The sequence below is a fragment of the Cibotium barometz genome, chromosome 27 (assembly GCF_041138505.1).
Source record: "Cibotium barometz isolate CiBa-2024 chromosome 27, ASM4113850v1, whole genome shotgun sequence".
NCBI lineage: Eukaryota > Viridiplantae > Streptophyta > Polypodiopsida > Cyatheales > Cibotiaceae > Cibotium > Cibotium barometz.
This window is the reverse complement of record NC_141072.1, coordinates 10,892,623-10,914,210: the sequence shown is the minus strand read 5'-3', so window position 1 is coordinate 10,914,210 and position 21,588 is coordinate 10,892,623. Positions and strand designations below refer to the sequence as shown.

The following is a 21,588-nucleotide window of genomic DNA, read 5'->3' as shown; positions in this document are numbered from 1 at the left end:
ACTAGAGTCCGAGCAATTGTCATTGCTATGACTCCATTCTGTAGGCTCTTGCGGATGACAGATTGCGAGGGGTCCACCATGGGCCTTCTTGTCCACTTCTTTAGAGCTGCCCTTGTGGAGTTGGAGGCTTGCACAGACTTTACATTTGACGAGCGAGCACAAATCATGGAGATTGCACAGAAGAGATGGAGGTGGATGCACAAACCAATCCACGGGTTTGCAGCATTGGTACATCCAGCCTACAAGTCTCGAGTAGTTTGCACCGATAGGGAGCTTTGACAAGATCGGGATGCATATATGCTTCGAGCTGTGCCAGTTGATGAGCACAATGCCTTTCTAGAGGAGTTGGGGTGCTATGTTGATCAGAGAGGTCAAACCTCCTTTTCGTCTCCCACTTGCTGGAGGAGGGAGTCACTTGTGAAGTCCCTTTTTTGGTGGGACAATTTCGGGTATGGACTAGAGCATCTCCAACCCATAGCCTTAAGGGTCCTAGCCCAGGATTGTTCTACGGGTGCATGTGAGAGGAACTGGAGTTCCTATTCTCTCATACACACGAGGATACGCAATCGACTGAGCACATGACAGTTGGAGCGTTGGTCTACTGCGGCACTAACTTGCGCATGATGCAGGGCATTCTTAGTATGGGTAGTCCCAAGCAGGTAAGTGACAAGTCTAGACTCTAACTTGTCATGACTCATAACTTTTAAGTTTTGTGTACACTGTACAGACTCTAACTTTTGTGCCTTAATGTGTAGGTCAATGTTGACACTTTCACGTTGACGAGTGAAAACTTTGCAAGTGTCAATCAACAACCCATAGCCTTAAGGGTCCTAACCCAGGATTGTTCTACGGGTGCATGTGAGAGGAACTGGAGTTCCTATTCTCTCATACACACGAGGATACGCAATCGACTGAGCACACGACAGTTGGAGCGGTTGGTCTACTGCGGCACTAACTTGCGCATGATGCAGGGCATTCTTAGTATGGGTAGTCCCAAGCAAGTAAGTGACAAGTCTAGACTCTAACTTGTCATGACTCATAACTTTTAAGTTTTGTGTACATTGTACAGACTCTAACTTTTGTGCCTTAATGTGTAGGTCAATGTTGACGCTTTCACGTTGACGAGTGAAAACTTTGCAAGTGTCAATCAACAACCTGATGAGGAGGAGGAGGCAATCTTCATGGAGCTCTATAGTGAGCTTGTGGCAGCAGATACTCGCAGCACCAGGAGTCAGCATGGACGGGGCCGAGCAGTTGGAGTTCATAGGCCTCCGCCTTCGACATCGGCAAAGGGTGGCCTTCGCACATATGTGAGGCGGGGATCCTCGAGCTCCAATCCCCGCCTTCATGATGATATTCCATTGTCCCCTCATGATGATACCCCACTGCCTCCTTGTTTGATGATGATGGCAACCTACTTAGCGAGAATGATCCCCAGAGTGTCTCGTCCACCTTCGAAGAGTCCTCTTCAGAGAACTCTCTTGATGGACACTCTAGTAGTGATCATGTTGATGATCATGCAGATGTTGGTGATGATGTAGACTTTTGATATGTTATATAGCTCTCTAGGCATTGGGCATCTATCTCCTTCTAGCCCATCGATGATGTATTGTAGTATGTAGTATCATGTATGTACGCATGTTGGCGGTCGCCCATGCCATGAGTTTTTGGCCTATCCTTTTGTAGCAATTTTGTACTCTAATGGCATGATGACATTATGTTCATGGTTCTACTATTTTGTAACTTCTTGTCTACAATTTTTAAGTTTAGGAAGTATTTTTTTTAAAAACGTACTAATATCGTACCATAGCTTGACAAGCAATTATCATTGCTCCTCCGAGCCAGATTTGTTCGGCCATCTTTCTCACCATTTGCTGTACCCATCGTATTTATCCAAAAGAAGGACAAGTCTGCGCGCCTTTGTGTAGAAGACTACAGGGCATTAAACAAACTCGCCATTAAGAATAAGTTTCCTGTGTTGGGGTAAAGGCATTATGCCCACCCTTATAGTGTGTACAAGCCCATAAGTTATAGTACATAGTACACTTCGTACTTTATTGTACTAAGTGCACTATGTGTACTAGTGCAAATATACATGTGTGATAGGGGAGTCACACACTCACACTTGATGAGTTGACTTATCCCCACAACTCTCTCTCTCTCTCTCTCTCTCTCCTTCTTCTCTCTGTGTATGTCTCCCACATGAAACCCTAACTCTTAATTCTCAACTGGTATCAGAGCCACGGTTGTGTCCGTGTGTGTGCGGGTGTACGGAGTCATCTTCATCGCCAAGAAGAAGCTCGGCTATGGAGCCTTGAGCTTGGCACGAGCAGAGGAGCTTTCTGGTGCTCAGCAAGGAGCACATGCGCTGCAAACAAACAGGCTGTCGTGTTGGGCACTGCAAAGAGCTTGCTGTCGTGTTGGCGCTGCAAGACAGTGAGAGGCAGCAGCAACAAACAAGCTGGCGGAGCTTCGCTCGAGCTGCTGGTGAAAAGGCGAAGGCGGCGGCAACATTGAGGTGCGCTGGGCGTGTTATCGCTGGGCGAGCACAACCCGCCACCACTAGGCATAGGCGGCGGCAACATTGAGTCGGCGGCAACAAACGGGCCTTCACAGATAGACTGGACTCGGCCTCGCGAGTGTTGCCTGCATCGCAGCTGGCTTCTGTGCTGCCCGTGGCTGTAATCGTTTCGCTTGTCGTTTCGGCTTCCAAGCTCCTGCATCGCGAGCCCAACTGCCTGCACGTGGCCGTGGAGCCCACCCGCTCTGTGGTCTTGGTGGGCGACTTGCATGGCCAATTCCATGATCTCGTCCATCTCCTCGACATGGCGGGCCCCCCTTCGTGTTCAATGGAGACTACGTCGACCGCGGCGCTTGGGGTCTCGAGACCTTCCTTTTGCTTCTAGCTTGGAAGGTAGTAGCTTGATTGGAGCAGCCATCAAAGCTCTCCAAGGATCACCTCCAAGAACCTGCACAGCAGCAGCATCATCAGCACGACTCCTCCCTTTCTGCAACATTAATCAGAAATTTCAGAGGTACATGCTTCAATTTTTTTTGGGATTTGCAATTGAGCAGGTACAATCATCAATTGAGCAGGTACAGGTGCCAAATTGCTCAAATTTTGAGCAAAATTGGCAAAATTGGGTGACATTGGTCACATTCAGGATCAATTTGCAGAAAATTGGATGTCAAAATTTGGGGCTTTTGATGTAATTGTGCAATTGGGCATTCATACATGCTGTATGATGTGAGCAATCTCACATTCGCGCCTAAATTGTAGGAAATTGCAATGCAGATCAAAGGGCTTTTGTGCCGATTGGGTTGATTTGCATGCAGGCACTCGCATTTGATGCTTTGGGCAATTTGTTGATGCCTGTCAAGCACTCAATGTGCCTGTAAATCAAGGGGCTTTTATGTATTGGATGTATATGTGGCCAAGGGGAAGCATTGTGAAGACTCTGAATGCCTTCATGTGCGTTAATGTACCATGTATGATCAGAAATTGATCTTAAATCAAGGGGCTTTTCAAGATTTTATGCTTGTTGAGCTTGGCAAAGCAGCAAGCAAGACTTTTATGCTTTGAATCCTCAGAAATCCACTTGCAGTCAAGGGGCTTTTGCTCAATTTCAGTCCGGGACTGTTGTATGCAGTGGTGGGGACTGTAAAAGTTTGATTTTCACTCATTTGGACAGCCAGGAGAGCATTTATTGCTACTGTACCTGCTGGTACAGATTTGGTACAGCTTTGTACAAGTTTTGGCATGGCTGCACATTGATTTGAGTGAGCAAAAATCTCATTTTCGTTGTTGTACTTGTCGGTACAGATTTGGTACATCATTGGTGAGCACTTGGTACTGTTGTACAGTACTTTGGAAGGCGAACAGAGCACATTTAAGGTGCTGTCCTAAATCTGCAGCAACCAGATTTTGGTGATTTCATCACATTTAGAGGGAGTAGAGTTGCATTTGTGCTTCCGCAGTGGGAGATAAACTTTGGGAGAACAACTGTGAGCACTTTGTGTGCTTTTGGTGCAGTGTTTGCACATCTTGCAGGGAGTCAGGCATTGACAGGTTGCATATTGCTATGGCAACCACAGGTGAGAGCTCTTCATTGCTTCACATCAAGAAGCTTGAAGGCTCACATAACTATGATATTTGGCAAACCTAGTGCTATAATGTGTTGCTCCAGAAGAAGCAGCACAAGCCCATCAAAGAAAGGGGTGTAATGCCCGCTTCTCTTACTGCTGAAGAATGGGAAGATATGGATGAGCTGGCAAGATCTACTATCATGTTGTCTGTGTCAGACTCTTTACTTTTCAGCATTCGTGAAGAGAAGACAGCTTGGGGAATGTGGCAAAGATTGCAGGACTTGTATGCCCAGCAAAGTGCCTCAAGCAAAGTGTATTGGTTGAAGAAACTCATAAGTCTTCAAATGAAGGAAGGGGCGTCTATGGCAACCCATCTAAATGAGTTTAATGGTGTTGTCAGCCAGGTAATCAATCAAAAGTTGGCAATGGACGATGAGTTCAAAGCCACTTTTCTCTTATGCACTTTGCCAGAGAGTTGGGACACATTCAGGACAGCCACTAGCAATTCGAATGCTATGCTGTCATATGCAGATGTTGAGGGTGCTCTTCTTCAAGAAGAGATGAACAGGAAAAACAACTCTGTTGGAAAGTCCAATGCAATGAATGCACGTGGGAGATCCCAACAAAGGGGTAAAAGCCAAGAACGGGGAAGGAGCAAGTCCCGCTCCAAAAAGGACTTGGAATGCCATTATTGTGGCAAGAAGGGACACATCAAAAAGCAATGCTACAAATGGAAGAATGATCAAAAGGAAAAGGGCAAAGGAAAAGACAAAGACAAAGATGAAGCCAAAGATGCAAAGCCAAAGGGCAAAAGTGGAGTCAAGATTGAAGAAATCAATGTGTCACATGCAGGTGATAGTGAGGATGAGGTCCTATTCAGGTCTTCACTTGATGCCCATTCACTTCTTGCAGGAGATGGTCATGGTATGCACTCATGGATCATTGATTCAGGTGCCTCCTTTCATGTCACAGGTTGCAGAGACTTGTTTGTCAGGTATACTGCTGGCAATGAAGGAGTAGTTTATTTGGGTGACAACCATGCATGCAAGATTCTTGGCAGAGGACAGCTTGATGATGCTGATTATGTTACCACATTTGGTCGTGGAAAGTGGAAGATTAGTAAGGGCTCACTGGTTGTTGCCAGAGGCTCTAAGGTGGACACCCTTTACTTCATGCATGCTGGTGTTTGTCACCATGCTAATGTAAATGCAACCGAGCTGCCGGAAATCTCTATGTGGCATAGCCGGTTGGGACACATGAGTGTCAAAGGAATGGAGCAATTGTCTCGTTTTGGTTACTTGCCTTCTCTAAAGTTTTCAAGTTTTCAGTTTTGTGAGCATTGTATATATGGCAGGCAACTCCAGTGCTCCCACAAGAAAGCTCTTGGACAGAAAGATGCTTAGTTAGAGCTTGTGCATACAGATGTATGTGAGATGCCTCAGCTTTCTTTGGGAGGGGCAAAAATACTTTGTGTCTTTTATTGATGATGCCACACGCAAGGTGTGGGTTTATCCTCTTCGTTTGAAGAGTGATACATTCCCAGTGTTTGAGAAGTTTGTTGCTCTTGTTGAGAATCAAACTGGCAAAACACTGAAGGCTTTGCGTTCGGACAATGGTGGAGAGTACATGTCCAAACAGTTTCAGGACTTTTGTGATGCTAAAGGCATAAAGAGGGATCTCTCTACTCCTTATGATCCTCCACAAAACGGGACAGCAGAGAGGATGAACAGGACCATTCAGAAGAAGGTCCGTTCTATGTTGTCACATGCTGCATTACCTCATGGTTTTTGGGCTGAAGCTGTTATGACAGCCGTTCATCTTATAAACAGGTCACCTAACACGAGGCTTGGTGTGAAAGTGCCAGAGGAAGTATGGACAGGGAAGCCTCCGTCATACAAGCACTTGAGAGTGTTTGGTTGCGTTGCGTACGTGCACATACGCAGGGAAATGCGCACCAAACTTGGTCTTAAGTCTCACAAATGCATATTCCTAGGATATGGTGACAAAGGTGAAATGGGGTATAGACTTTGGGATCCAGTGAATAGAAAGATTATACGCAGCAATGATATCATTTTTGATGAAACATGCATGTATAAGGAGCCTGGCAGAGTCATCTTTGATGATGATGGACATCATGGACAACAACCAAGAACTGTAAATCAACCATTACAGCATCAAAACCAGCCCTTAAATGGTGCTGAAAATGGTCCAAATGGACAGCCAGAGATGGCAGAAGATATCCCTACGGATATACCACAGTTAGAGGAGATACCGGGCATGATATTTCAACCTTATGGCATGGAACAGGAGCCACCAATAGGTGATATGCAGGCTGGACAGCAACCTGCAAATGATGGTCATTGGGTACGGAGGTCCACAAGACCCTCCAGAGCCCCTAACAGGTTTGTTCCAGGGGTTGACTACTTGATGCTTACTGACTGTGGGGAGCCCTCATGTTATAAGGAGGCTTTACAGAGGGCAGACAAGGCTCTTTGGGAGCGTGCTATGAAGTCAGAGATGGATTCTCTGCACAAAAATGGAACATGGAAGTTGGTGCATTTGCCTACAGGCAAGAAGGTTTTGCCATGCAAGTGGGTTTACAGGCTCAAAGTTGCACCTGATGCAAAGCCAAGATACAAAGCCAGGTTAGTGGCAAAGGGCTTCAAGCAGGAATATGGTGTGGACTTTGATGAGATCTTCTCTCTAGTGGTCAAAATGACCACACTTAGAGCTGTATTAGCTTTGGTTGCTCATGATGATCTGGATTTGATTCAGATGGATGTGAAGACTGCTTTTCTTCACGGTGATCTCGATGAGGAGATATATATGCAACAGCTAGAGGGTTATGCAGTGAATGGAAAGGAGAAGCTTGTATGCAAGCTGAAAAAAGAGTCTTTATGGGCTTAAACAGGCACCAAGGGAATGGTATCATAAATTTGATACATTCATGAAATCACAGGATTTCAGGAGAAGTGACATAGATCACTGCTTATACACCAAGAAAGCTTTGGATGGCAGTCTATTGATTCTCATCTTGTATGTTGATGATATGTTGATTGCCGGGAAATCTCGTAAAGAGATGGATGCCTTGAAGAAGAGGCTGCATCAGACCTTTGATATGAAGGATTTGGGTGATGCAAATCACATTTTGGGTATGCAGATACTTCGGGACAGAAATCAGCATGTGTTGTATTTGTCTCAGAAGGAATACATTGGCAAAGTTTTGCGGAGGTTCAATATGGATGGGGGGAAGAAGACTAGTACTCCTTTGCCTCCATATGTGAAACTCAGTGCTATGGACAGCCCACAGTCGGATAGTGACAGGGCTGATATGGCCAAGATTCCGTATGCTTCAGCTTGTGGCAGTCTCATGTATGCCATGGTTGCTACTAGGCCGGACATTGCATTTGCAGTGGGAGTGGTTTCTAGATACATGGCCAACCCTGGCAAGAAGCATTGGGAAGCAGTGAAAGGTGTCATGAGATACCTGAAGGGCACACAGGATAGTGCATTTGCTTTGGCAAACAGGATGCATTAGTGCATGGTTACACGGATTCGGATTATGCCGGTCATCCAGATAACCGGAAGTCTACTACCGGTTATGTGTTTACATTCACAGGAGGTGCTGTGTCATGGATATCCAAGATGCAGAAGTGCACTGCCTTATCTACTACAGAGGCCGAGTATATTGCAGCCACAGAGGCTTGCAAGGAGGCATTATGGCTATCTCGGTTAGTGGTTGATTTGGGTTATACAGGGGATATTCCATTGTTGCATTGTGATAGTCAGAGTGCCATCCAGTTGGCAAAGAACCCTGTCTTTCATGCAAAGACGAAGCATGTGGATGTGAAGTATCACTTCATCAGAGAGGTGATAGAGAACAAGCAAATTCAGCTTGTCAAGATTCATACGGATGACAACCCGGCTAATCTGTTGACAAAGAGTTTGCCTCCAGAGCAGTTTGATCATTGCAGACACTTGATGGGCATTGGATGAGGCCAGTTTCAGCCTTGATATGGCCTTGTATATTATCATGTACATGCTGATTTTTCTTTTCCTTCATTTAAGGGCACTTTGCCTTTAAGTGGGAGGTTGTTGGGGTAAAGGCATTATGCCCACCCTTATAGTGTGTACAAGCCCATAAGTTATAGTACATAGTACACTTAGTACTTTTAATGTACTAAGTGCACTATGTGTACTAGTGCAAATATACATGTGTGATAGGGGAGTCACACACTCACACTTGATGAGTTGACTTATCCCCACAACTCTCTCTCTCTCTCTCTCTCTCTCCTTCTTCTCTCTGTGTATGTCTTCCACATGAAACCCTAACTCCTAATTCTCATCGTGCGCCAAGGATTGAGTACATTTTGGAGTGTTTAGACAGTGCAAAATTTTTCACTAAGATCGACCTCAAGAGTAGTTACGATTAGGTTTACATTTTCGAAGCTGACATTCCAAAAACAGCTTTCCGGACAGAGCGTGGTCACTACGAAATCGTAGTGATGCCCTTTGGGCTTACCAATGCACCAGCAACCTTGAATAAAATGATGTCCAAGATTTTTGCAGTCCTCATTGGTAAGCGTGTTTTCATATTTCTTAATGACATACTTATATTCTCAGTCATTGCGGAGCAGCATGAGAGAGATGTGGAGAAAGTCTTGCAACTTTTGCGCGATAATGGACTCTACATAAATGCCAAAAAGTCTATCTTCGGTGTTACAGAGGTTCAATACTTGGGCTATATCATCGGTTCCTCTGGGATTTGAGTGGACCCCTCAAAGGTTCAAGAGATCTTGGATTGGGACATCCCCCATATCGCCCAAGAGATCCGTTCTTTCGTAGGTCTTTGCCAAGCTTACAACACTCATGTTCACTAGTTTTCCAACCTTGCAACACCTCTCACCCACTTGCTCAAGGGGTGAAGACTTGTAGATGAAAAGTCATAATTACAAGCAAGGCGCTTAATGCATTCCATGCACTCCAGAAAGCAGTCTCAAAAGCGCTTGTTTTGAAGTTAGCATCTTGGGATGAACCTTTCGAGGGCATTACCGATGCCAGCAATGTAGCCATAGGTGTAGTTCTTCAGCAGGACAATAGACATGTGGCCTACTACAATAGAAAGTTGGATGTCATTGAAAAGAATTATTCGGTTTATGACAAAGAGCTTTTGGGCGTGATCACAACGCTCGAACATTGGAAGCCTTTCCTTTATGGACAAGTTTTCACAGTCAAAACAAACCACCAAGCACTTAAGTGGCTTTAAACCATGCCAAGTGTCCAGTGGAGTGATCGGCAAGCCAGATGGAGTCAGATCTTCCAACAATTTGGAGGAATGATCGAGTACATCCCTGGTCAGCATAACCGAGTCGTCGCAGATGCTCTTAGTCGAAAGGACAACATCCAGACCATGTAGGAGTCTACCATTCTCGAAATCACTGGGAAAGACTTAGATAGCATGAAAGATATGTATGTCGATTCTCATGAGTTTAGTACTCAATACAGTTTGGCCCTCACCTCTGAGCCTGGCCATTACTCAATGCAGAACGGTTCGTTGTTCTACAAGAACTGCCTCTGTGTCATTCGAGAAAGGCGAGTGGCTCTTCTTCATGATGTCCATGACTCCTTAGTTGGAGGACATAGAGGTATCAACAGTACCCTCGAGAAATTGGAATGGTCCTTTTATTGGCCGAAAATGAGGTGTGATGTTTATTCACATGTTCAAGCCTATAAGATTTGTCAAAAAGTTAAGGTTCCACATATGAAAAAGGCTAGGTTACTTCAACCTTTGCCTATCCCCGATGGACCTTTCATCGATATTTCTATGGACTTTGTAGGGCCTCTACCAGCATCCACCAGATCTCGTAACACTCAGTGTTTTACCATTGTGGATCGCTTTAGTAAGTTTTGCATGCTCATCCCATGCAAGCATACGGCCACAACTGAAGACGTAGCCCGCCTTTCTCTCAAGTCAATGTATCCCATTTGTGGTTTGCCTAGCACCATTAAATCAGACAGGGATTCCAAGTTCATTTTATATTTTTGGACGGCATTCAATGTATCCCATTCGTGGTTTGCCTAACACCATTAAATCAGACAGGGATTCCAAGTTCACCTTATATTTTTGGAGGGCATTATTCGAGAACTTTGAAACCGAGTCACAGTTGTCTAGTGCATTCCATCCACAGACTGACGGCCAAACAGAAATCTATAACCAGTTGGCCTTTGATATTCTCAAGTCATATTGTCATGACCAGCAGTCCCAATGGGAGCATTATCTTCCATTGGTGAACGATACTCATTCATCTAGTGTTGGACTGCCTCTGCATGAGGCAGTCTTTGGTCGTCGTTTCTCTTCTCTTTTGACGAGAATGGTGTCTCCATCTCTTGAGGCTAGCAAAACGACGAAAGCATTTTCTGAAATCATTGAGTCAATTAAAGACCGCTTGACTAAAGCCCAGGAAACTTATAGCAAACAGGCAAATAAGTTTAGACGAGATGTCCACTTTAAGGAAGAAGACTGGATCTATTTGTGCATCATGAAATAGAGATTGAAACAAGTGGGTAAACGATGTCCCAAGCTTTCTTTCGTAATTTTGGACCATTTCCCATAGTTAAAAATATATGTGATGTCTCCATGAAGTTGAAGTTGCCTAACAGTTGGACGATGCATGATGTTTTCCATGTTTCTTGGCTAAAACCATATGTTGGACTAGAAGTGTTTGATGTTTCAGATGAACAACAACTAGACATGGTAAACGAATCAAAAGACATTGAGACTGCACAGATCTTTCTTCATCGTTAGAAGCATGGTTCCAGTCGAAGACTCTGTCAGTTCTATACAAAGTTCCGAGATTGAGGTACCCACGAAGCAGTTTGGCTAGACGAAGAGTTCTTTCAAGAGTACTCCCATTTGTTGGTGGACTACTTGGAAGCCATGAACCTGCCGCCAAGCTAAGCAGAAGGGAATGTCACATGCACTCTAAACTGTAGTGCATCATGACAAGATGGCTCATCATCAATGCAACACTATACAGCAGTAGAATCCTTTAGGATTTGATATTTGTCGTATGTCGTGGCCCTGTTGTAATCCTCAGTCCAGGATATGTCAGGCACGAGGTACGTAGGTCGTTCCTTAGCCTTAGAGAGTCAATCAGTTAGTCAAAGTCCCTTAATTGCAGAATACTCATAATATCATCGAGTATTTTTTCATATTTTATAGCATTTATCTGGCATTTTTACCATACTATTAGCAACATTATCCATTTTATGCAAGTAATGATGCAGTTGGCTAGCTTTCAGTCAACCGACCAGCTCATGTGTCACAAAATGGGCACGTGTATACGGAACCGATTCACTACCAAAACAACATACATACATCAACCATTCGTGGCATATCCATGATTACCATCATTGTGAAACATTACATGAGCATGTACATCCTGCAAACATAAACCAACTTGCACATGACACATCACTAGGGACTGAAGTTGGGCCAGCCCCCCCTTGAGGTATCTTTATTACCAACAGAAGTATTTATACGTACAAGTTGTGGGTGCCCGGAGAGTACACACTCATCCAGCCGACACATATTTATCCAACTGTGAAAAACATAGGTAAACACATTACCTGCAACTCCTCGGTCACCAACTAGTCCTGTTGCAACACCCTCGGTCACCAACCAGTCTTGTTGTTGCAACACCCTCGGTCACCAACCAAGGTTGAGTGATCACCAACCGCTCTTGTAGAAATACCCTCGGTCACCAACCAGGGTAGAGTGATCACCAACCACTCCTATACTTTGATAGAGCGGTCACCAATCCTCTAACAAAGTGCTGTCCCAAACCTGCAAAACAGTAACCAGCCATGGTTTTGGCTCACTGGCCACCCACCCACAGGTTCCACCAGATCACATCCCCAGGCTTGATACTTGTCTAGGGACATGTTTGCTCAAGTTTCAATGCGAGAAACCTCCTGCAAACCTGTAAAAACAGCCAATAATGGCCCTTATAACAGTCGGCCAGCTCCTGTTGAGTCTCTGTTCACTCCGTCCAAGCCCTATTCTTAGCAGAGTAGCACAAAAACAGTCCCAACAGCCATGCACCAGCTTCTGGAAACAAATCTAACAGCCTGCACCTCTGTAGATGCAGTCGGCCAGCCCTGTAGAGAGAGAGAGAGAGAGAAAGAAATAGCAGCCAGCCAACCTTGGGACTCTTGCTCTTGGCATGTACTCCACCTGTAGCTCATGCAAATGAGTAAAACTTGCTGTTTTTCCTGTTCAAACAGCTCCTAACAGCCCACGTTTTTCAAATGAGTGCTCTACAAGTCAGGGCTTGCCCACTTTGGCCCTCCCACACCCAGAATAGCAACTCGTGGAGCTATTTGGGAGTGCCCGGGTGCCCATCTCTCACAATTGGCCTCAGGACCAATATATCTCTTCAAGAGACTGACATGGAAAGCATTATGAATCCGCCAATGATCTGGCAACACCAGCGTGTAAGCTACCTCATTTATCTTTTCCAAGATCGGAAATGGTCCATACTACATAGTGCCTGCAAGATAGCTTCGGATAGTTACCATCTTTCCTAGTCTGCTTGCGAAGGCGAGCCTTTTGGAATTTTAATAAAACCCAATCTCCATCCTTCAAATCCAATTGCTTTCTATGCTTATCTGCAGCTTTCTTATGCTTATCCTGGGATCTCTGTATGGCTGTCTGGACCTATGCAAAGGCCATATCCAAATCCCTTACATACTCATTTGCTGCAAATATCTCATCCTTCGTGCGAAGGATAGGTGGCTAAATAATCTTGCCATAAACAACCTCAAAGGGCGCCTTGCCCGTAGAAGTATGCACTGTATTGTTGTAAGCAAACTCTACCAGTGACAAATAGTTCTCCCAATCTAATTTGCGATTAGCCACATAGCATTTATGGCAATACTCTCCTAAGGCTGATTCGGAATCGGCAACGGTTGGAGCAACCCCGGAGTCTTATGCCTGTCAAACTTAACTTTCTGGCAAACCATGCATTGGCACACATAGTCATCTATGTCTTTACGCATTCTTGGCCATAAAAAGTATCTCTCCAAAGCTTGTGTAGTGGCAAGGATTCCTCTATGCCCTGCATAAGGTGGTGCATGGCATTCATCGATCACTTTCTGCCTCAAATCCTTATGTACACATAAGCGATTATGAAACATCAAATACCCATCACGTATGGAGTAATTCGGGGCTGTTATACCCTGCTGAAAACCAGCCCATATATGCTGAAAATCATCATCTGTATGATAAGAATTTCGCATATCTGATAAGTCCTACTTACTTGAGGCCTTCGGGATAGTGCATCGGCCACTACATTCTTCTTAGCAGGAGTACGTAAAATCTGAAAATGAAACATAGATAGGAAGTTTGCCCATCTCATATGTTTCTCAGATAGCTTAGTTTGTGTAAGAAAATACCGTAGACTCTGATGAGATCAGTCTTAACGGTAAATTCAGCTCCCAAAAGATAATGCTTCCACATTGTGAGAGCATGAATCACTGCCAATAACTCTTTCTCGTAAACCTGCATTTGGAGTTCGGCATGTTGCAACCGACGGCTCTCATATGCCACTGCATGGCCTTCTTGGTTCAACACTGCACCAATACAACTCCTTGGACTCAATAGTCCTTCTTGGGCTCCATACGAGCATTCCAAGGCATCCCTGGACCCTAACAAAGTGTGTCTGCCCACACTTTAAGTGAATGTGAACCCTGCACCCAATAAACCTTAGTAACATGAAATAATGAATAAATTGGGTTAAGTGTGCACACTTACCACCTGCCAAACACATAAGGAAACCATATGAGTCCCAAACAGGTGTGCACACGTGTATCCACGGGTTGTCCACGTGTCCCGGTGCCCGTGGACATTCACAGCCAAAATACCAAGCAGTGTCTAGGCATAAAAAACAAGTCATCCATGCATGTGCAACTCACATACATATGTTGGTGCACAAACATAGTGGATGAAATCTCCCAACTTACATCTTGTACATCCAACTAGCCCGTTCACAGGCGGCGTCCACACAGGACCAAAAAGTACTCACCAGGGTAACCACCCTTCCATGAATCTAGAGTCACTCACCAGGTTACCACCCTTCCATGAGCTCATAAATCATGCCAGGAACTCACACTAGGATACCAATCCTTCCATGGAGCCCTTCCACATGTATTCAATCATGACGTCATTCTAGACGTCTGCCAGAGAAGGGGTGACATCATGACAGGCATATAAATAGTCATTGGAGTCCAGCGTTTCCCTTCAGCACAAGGAGCATCTATGCATGAAGCATTCAGCTCTACATCAACAAAACACAGCATCCACAACATTCAGCTAGTAGAAGCGCATCAATACCTTCCATTTTTCAGCATACATACACTTTTCAGCATTCACTCACATCATCGTTTTGCTACAGCCCTACCGGTGAAGGTAAAACGCATTCATTCATTCATTTTCAGCATATATTCACAGTCTAGAACAGTCCCAACCAGCCCCTTCTTTTAGCCTCAGATTTGCAGCCTTCCTACATTCCATTGGAAGAGTGCATAGGCTTGAGATCGGTCATCATTGGTGCTTCTAGAGCCGTGTACAGTTTAGCCCGACTCTTGGTCTTTCAAAGGTCTTGCGTTTGGCTCATCTACAGTCCCAAAGTCAATCCTCATTCATTCTCTTCAAAGATAATAAAGCAAATACTCCTAGCAATAGAAGGGGGCCCTTTAGTGGGTAATTTGGGACCCAATAAGGTGTACAGATCTCTCTCTCTCTCTCTCTCTCTCTCTCTCTCTCTCTCTCTCTCTCATCTCTTAAAGTATGAAGTGATAAAAGTGGATTGCTAAAGACTTGCGAAACCCAGGATAAAGAAGGCGAAGTGAGACTTGTGTGACAGGATCCTTCATAACGCATAATTCCGTTGCATGTTACAGGTGTCTACTTCGACGATTTTGTCCTTGAGATCATCGACATCAGTACCTTGCAGATTGTTGCCACAGGTATTGAGGAAGATGGTCTTTATCGATTGAAGGACTTTGGAGGCTCTTTGACTCAGTCCAAATCTCATCTGTTGCAACTTCTTCACAGCTATTAGGCCTTCGTAGCTCATGTGGATACGGATTTGTAGCACGCTCGCTACGGGCATCTGAATTATACTTCTCTGCCAGCTGCTGTCTTCTTAGCAAATAGTTGAGGGTATTCCCACTGAAACCCTGCCGCTCCACTTGTGTGGCTTGTCTACATGGCAAGCAACACCAAGATGCCTTCTTTCGCGAGGCTACTTATCAGGCTTCTCATATTTTGGAGCTCATTCATATGAACTTGTGCGGCCCCATGCGGACTACTACCCAAGGAGGAGCCAGGTAGTTTATGTGTATTAGTGATGATTACTCACGCAAAGTTTGGGTTTATCTCTTGGTGGAAAAATCTCAAGCTTTCTCTTGCTTCCAGGAGTGGGTGACTTTGGTCGAGACTGCGACCACATAGATGGTTCGACAAGTCTGTTCCGACAATGGAGGAGAATTCATCTCCAAAGCCTTATATAATTTTTGTTCACAGAAAGATATAAGTTGTCAATTTTTCACACCTCACACTCCTTAGCATAATGGTGTGGTTGAACGCAAGAAGAGGACTGTTCAGGAGATGGCCCGTACTGTGCTTTCTTCTTCTGATCTTCCTCCCTCTTTCTTGGGAGAAGCTGCGAGCACTGCTGATTACATCATCAACTGTTCTCCTACAAGACGGTTTCTCATATGACTCCATAGGAGGCTTTTACTAGACATAAACCTTCCATCTCTCATTTCATGGTTTTTTGGTTGAGGCCTATGTTCATATCCCTGAAAGATCCAAATTTGATCCCAAGTCCAAGAAGTGCAAATTTCTTGGATATAGCTCTCATTCCAAAGCTTACAGATTATGGGATCAAGAGTCGTGATCGTTGGTGATTTCTCTTGATGTTCACTTTGTTGAACCCTTATCACATGATTCTCGCTCTCATCCTGAGCTTACCATCGAGGTCCCTCCTTCTTCCTTGGCCACCCAACTCCACCACTAGCTTCTCCACCATTAACTTTTTTACTTCCTGTCTCTCCACCCCCACTACCTTCTGTGCAACAGGGGATTGCCCCCAAGATTCCACAATGGTTGGAAATCACTGGACATGATTTTCATCTCTCAGATATGGAACTTCATCAACTTGCTGATTCTTCAGCACAATCTTTGACACGAGCATTTCATCATTCTTGTAACCTCGCCCTGATGAATACAACGATACAATCATATGATCCTACTATAGCTAAAGAGGCTCTTGCTCTTCCTGAGTGGCGGACAACCATGCAGGCTGAGATCGATTCCATTGAGAGGAATCGTACATGGGAGCTTGTGGACTAGCCTCTGCAACATCGATAGGTTATTGGGGTCAAGTGGGTCTTTAAGACCAAGTTTCATGCTGATGGATCTCTAGACAAACACAAAGCTAGATTGGTTGCGAAGGGGTACTCTTAGATTGAGGGTGTGGATCATGAGAAAACTTTTTCTCCAGCCGGATACACCACCATCCGAACAGTTCTTACCCTTTTTTCTCATGAGCACTAGCTGACTTACCAAATGGATGTCAAGTCTGCCTTTCTTAATGGTGACTTACATGAGGAGGTGCGTGTTGAACAACCTCAAGGTTTTCACGTTCTCTGATGTGAGGGTAAGGTGTACATATTGTACAAAGCCAAAGCCCTTTATGGTTTGAAACAGGCACCCAAGGAGTGGTATGATAAGATTGATGCATTCTTTCTTTCCCTTGGATTCTAGAGATACTTTGCAAACATAAATCTCTATGTCTTTGCTCAGGTAATTGCTCTGCTTGATTGTCTTATATGTTGATGATTTATTGATCATCACTGGCTCACATCTTGCCAAGATTGAACAGCTCCGGTCAAATTTAGCTCTCACCTTTGAGATGACTAATTTAGGACTTCTCCACCACTTTCTTGGGATGGAGGTCTATCAATCTTCTGATGGAGTGTTTTACAGCTAGCACAGATGTTTCTTAGAGACATTTGGGATGACCGAGTGCCGTCCAATTTCTTGTCTGATGGATCCTAACTCCAAGCTCTCCCGTGATGATCCCTCTCCCCTCTTCGAGGACAGTACACATTACTGGAGACTTGTTGGTCCTCTTATTTATTTGACTTACACCAGGCCCGACAGTTCTTATAGTGTCAATGTTCTTAGCTAGTTTTCTTTCGCCGCCTCAACATTCTCAAACAGGACGCTTTGAGGGTTCTCCGATACTTATCGAGTACCTTGAACTATGGTCTCTCTTTCAGAGGAGGCACTGAGCTTGTTGGATACTCTGATGTTGATTGGGTATGTGATGAGGATACTCAATGATCCACTTCTGGTTATTGCTTCACTCTTGGTTCCGGTCTTATTCCTGGAGGAGACCTAAGAAGCAGAATACAGTTTCATTATCTTCTATTGCGGCTGAGTACCCTGCTCATCTGGATACTTGTTGTGAGCTGTTATGGTTGTACCAGATGTTGAGCAATCTTGATGTACTCTCGGATTCTCCGATCCGTATTTTTACGGACAGCCAGAGTGCCTTGGCGTTGGCTCAAACTTCATCCTTCCATGGTAGGACCAAACATATGAAGGTCCTCTTTCACTTTGTTCGTGACCTGGTCGTCGAGGCATCATTACATTGGAGTATGGAGTATTGTCCTTCTTATAGTTGTCAGGTACGAAGATACGAAATGAGACGAAGGTACGAAAAAACGATACCAGTACGAGACTTTTTATTTCGGAAAAATAAGTTCGATAGAGGTACGGTCGACTTTAAAAAACACTTGAAAAATAGATATTTGTACACATTTAGAGATGCAAAGTTGAGAGAAGGTGGCAAGGTAGAAAGCCCCCATTGTCCAAACGGCCATAAAAAACAGTAAAACAAAACACGAAGAAAAAAAGGACATAAAAAAGGTCACAAAAAAAAGGTCATTTAAAAAACAAAAGTTTCGCAATAGTTTCGCTTGCATAGTCTCATACCGTACCGTTTTTTTACGTACCTCATAAGCGGGACTAGTTTCGAAGACAACTATGGTCCTTCTCAGGACAACATTGCTTCTCTCTCACTAAACCTCTTCCTCGAGATACTATTGATTAGCTCCTTACCCGTATGGGAGTCGGACCCCTGTGCTGGAGCTAAGAGAAGGTGTTGGACATGTCATCTCCAACGCTCTTTTACTCCGTTTTACGCCCCTTTTTATCCAAATATTTATATGATATTTTAGGGATTCTTTCCATATTTCTTAGGCTATTTTAGGCATTTTTATGTATCATGGACATTTGTCCTCCAATGCTACTAGCTGACTGATTGCTCTACATGAGATGTATATAAGCATGACCATTGTGCCCTCATAATTCATTGAATACAATTTAATACATTCAATATTTCAATTCTTGGCTCAAGTGTTGGATCAATTTTGGATGTCTACTTTCTCTTGTTTGATATCTACTTGCTTTCGTTTTGTATTCACATATTCTCACACATTCTTCAGAGCGGCCATAGATGGTGGAAGACTCTTCTTTGGCTTGAGAGGTGGTAATCTTAAGGCTAGCCCGTTGGTTTTTCTTGATAGTCCATCTCTTCAATTTCCCTCTCTACTTCACTTCCTGTGGCCGTATGGTCCTAAACTTGAGTAAGATCCATCAGGTGTAAGCTCAGCAGGGTGTGCCGTGACAGACTCAACCACGTGTCGAAGAGATATAGATATAGAGAGAGGGGAGAGAGAGGAGGGAATAGGGATCTTGCACAGTACACTACATTGAGCCGGGGAATAGGCCTCGCCCCCTTTAAGGAATTTATTAAGAAACAATCCACGGGCACACTGGCCAGGATCAATATAATCAATGAATACAAAACAAATAGATATGTCGATGTAGGATATCCAAGTCGATGTCAATGTCTAGGCACAAGATCTCTGATTGCGAGCACACCACGGGGATGATCCACAAATATCTCTCACTCGGCTAGTACCAAATCCAAATCCAATGAATCCAAGTCCAAATCAAATCCAAAACCAAGTCCAGATCCATGTCCAAGCTTATGTCTTAGTTCCATGTTCATGTCCAAGTTCCATGCCCAAGCTCTATGTCCAAGTTCTCCATGTCTATGCTCCATGTCCAAGCTCTATGTTCTTTGTCCAAGTTCATATCCAAGTCCAAGTTCATATCCAAGTTCAAATCCAAGTTTAAGTAGTCCAAGTTCCCATGAGTAATCTCCACCAACTCCTACAATCTTGTTGATGAAGAAAACCATGGAAAAGCTCTTTCTGGCAAGAAAACTGATATAAAACATGTTTTATCGGTTTTTGTGCGATAAAAACCTCCAAAAAGCAATTTTTAGGGTTTTTGAAATTTCTGTCCGTTCATGTCCAGACAGCTCCGTAAATGCGTTCGTATCACCCATGCATATGCCTATACAAGTATAGGGCTGATCGTAAATCTGAAAAGCAAGTTGGAGAAGGTGTTAATGGCGAAGAAGCAGCTCTCCATGATGCTACAAGAGAGGTTCAAGCCTTTCTATACTTGAAAAGGGCTCTGCTTTTTGCCAAAAGCTTGTCCATGCTTTTGCTCTGCCTTTTTCCTTTTTGCCTTTGCTTTTGCTCTTTGTACTTTTATTAATAAAATATTACTCAACTTTTGGTACTTTGCTTTTCTGGCTTTAAGGCCTTGCTTTTTGGCCTTAGACTTGCTTTTTGAGAAAGGGTCTTTTTAGCTTTTAGTCTCCTCTTTCCAATGGTGCCCTTGGCTTGCGGTCAACCTTGTTTGACTTTTTGGTTTTTCTTGCTTTTTGACCAAGGATGGTGCTTTTTCTTAATCAAACCTTATGGAAACAAGTTCCCCTTCTAAAATAGGAGGTTAATGTGGTGAGAACGTAAGAATGCTGCAAGCAAATGTCAGCTTTTTTTGGATGTAAGATGGTGGGCACACGAGTTAAAATTCAAACATTAGAAGTTGTGAGCTCCTATACGTGTTGTGCGAGTTCCACAAAAAAGAAAGGCAATCACAAAAAGTGCATGACATAAAACTACCACAGGCGAAGCTTCCTTGAAAATAAGGAACTTGGCCAAGCTAAACCCGACACACTTGGATTTAATTTAAGTAGGACGAATAAACCCGACACACTTGGGTTTAATTTAGGCGCGGAAACAGGCAGGGTGATTATCTATTTTTTCTTGTAACTTTGGAAAGCCAATCGATTGTCTCATTCTCTCTGTTCTGGCATTGTCTATTTTAGAAAAGTTTTAGTTTCTTTGCAAGTACGTAGGGATGTAAGTTTTTTTTTTCCCCTGCGTAGTAACAGGGTGATCTAGCTGCTCTTATTTTTTTCCAGGAAAAATTTACAGAATCCGCGTATCAAACGTAGGGACGGCCACTTCTCTCAACTTTCGAATCCAAAACCACAATTTGCTTTTGGTGGAAACTGAAGGGTCTTATGTGTCGCAGCAGAGCTATAGCTCCCTCGATATACATGTTGGGCAAAGCTACTCTTTTTTGGTCACCATGGATCAAAATGCTAGCTCAGACTATTACATTGTGGCAAGTGCACGATTTGTGAACACGACTATTTGGTCTCACGTGACTGGCGTGGCTATTTTACACTATAGTAACTCCATGGGGCCTGCATCTGGCTTTCTCCCCCCTCCACCGGATGACCAGTATGATCCATCGTGGTCTATCAATCAAGCTCAATCCATCAGGTAAGGCTTCTTTTGCCAAACATGAGCGTTAATTTTCCTTACTTATCAATCTCTCTCTCTCTCTCTCTTCCTTTCTCCCACATACTCACTCACTCACTCACTCACAAGAGCTCTTAAAACTCTTCAAATTTTAGATGGCCCTTGAGAGTTCCTTAGGATTATAAGGTAAGGACATCTCAGCCAATTGGGGGCACTATCCTACCATAAAAGCCCCATAAGAGTGGAGGAGAAGAAAATACCATGGTTCCACTGTTTCATAAATCTACTACACTTTGTCTGCACAGCTCTAGAAGATCCTTATATGCGGGCCTAATGTCACTTCATGTATTGCAAGTACACTTGGTGTCATAAACATGAATTCCTTTGAAGGCCTCTGAGCACCTGGCCTTCTAGATATGCCACCTGGGGATTCTAGCAATATAATCTCCCAGATGGTGCCATATTCAATGAAGGTGGTGTGTATTGTGTATCCTGAAGTAAATATCTTCAAGCTATGCCCCTACGGACAAGTACAACAGGAAGTGCTCCCCTGCCGTCAAAAAAAAGCAATGGGCTAGATTGAGTCAACCATGCAATAGCTCCCCGAGTAATACCTAGATCCTCTACACTCCCATAAGCAATAATTACATTGTCTCGGATGGAGTTGGGTCCATGCTGCCAAAAATAGATCTCCACTAGTGGGCAACCCATAATATATATGTCTTTCAGAAACCATGA

At 44.0% G+C, this 21,588-nt stretch overlaps 2 protein-coding genes across 4 annotated transcripts in view; both read left to right on the top strand.

Annotated features, from left to right (window-relative positions):
• Nucleotides 1–21,588, top strand: part of LOC147623072 (monocopper oxidase-like protein SKU5) — a 70,108-nt gene that overhangs the window by 20,202 nt on the left and 28,318 nt on the right. For all 3 annotated transcript variants that reach the window (XM_086821124.1, XM_086821121.1, XM_086821123.1), the window contains exon 5: nt 20,505–20,871. In XM_086821124.1, the coding sequence (XP_086677250.1) occupies nt 20,505–20,871 (367 nt within the window). The remainder of the gene's footprint in view (nt 1–20,504; nt 20,872–21,588) is intronic.
• On the top strand, nt 768–1,799 carry LOC147623074 (uncharacterized). Its single transcript, XM_086821125.1, has 2 exons — nt 768–1,001; nt 1,098–1,799. The coding sequence occupies exons 1-2, from the start codon at nt 963–965 to the stop codon at nt 1,539–1,541; spliced, it is 483 nt and encodes a 160-aa protein (XP_086677251.1). The 5' UTR covers nt 768–962; the 3' UTR covers nt 1,542–1,799.

What these genes read in the sequence shown, in the direction of transcription:
- LOC147623074 (XM_086821125.1), top strand. Translation starts at nt 963, where the DNA reads ATGATGCAGGGCATTCTTAGTATGGGTAGTCCCAAGCAA. An exon ending in GTATGGGTAGTCCCAAGCAA is followed by an intron (nt 1,002 to 1,097) that starts GTAAGTGACAAG and finishes CTTAATGTGTAG; the next exon opens with GTCAATGTTGACGCTTTCAC.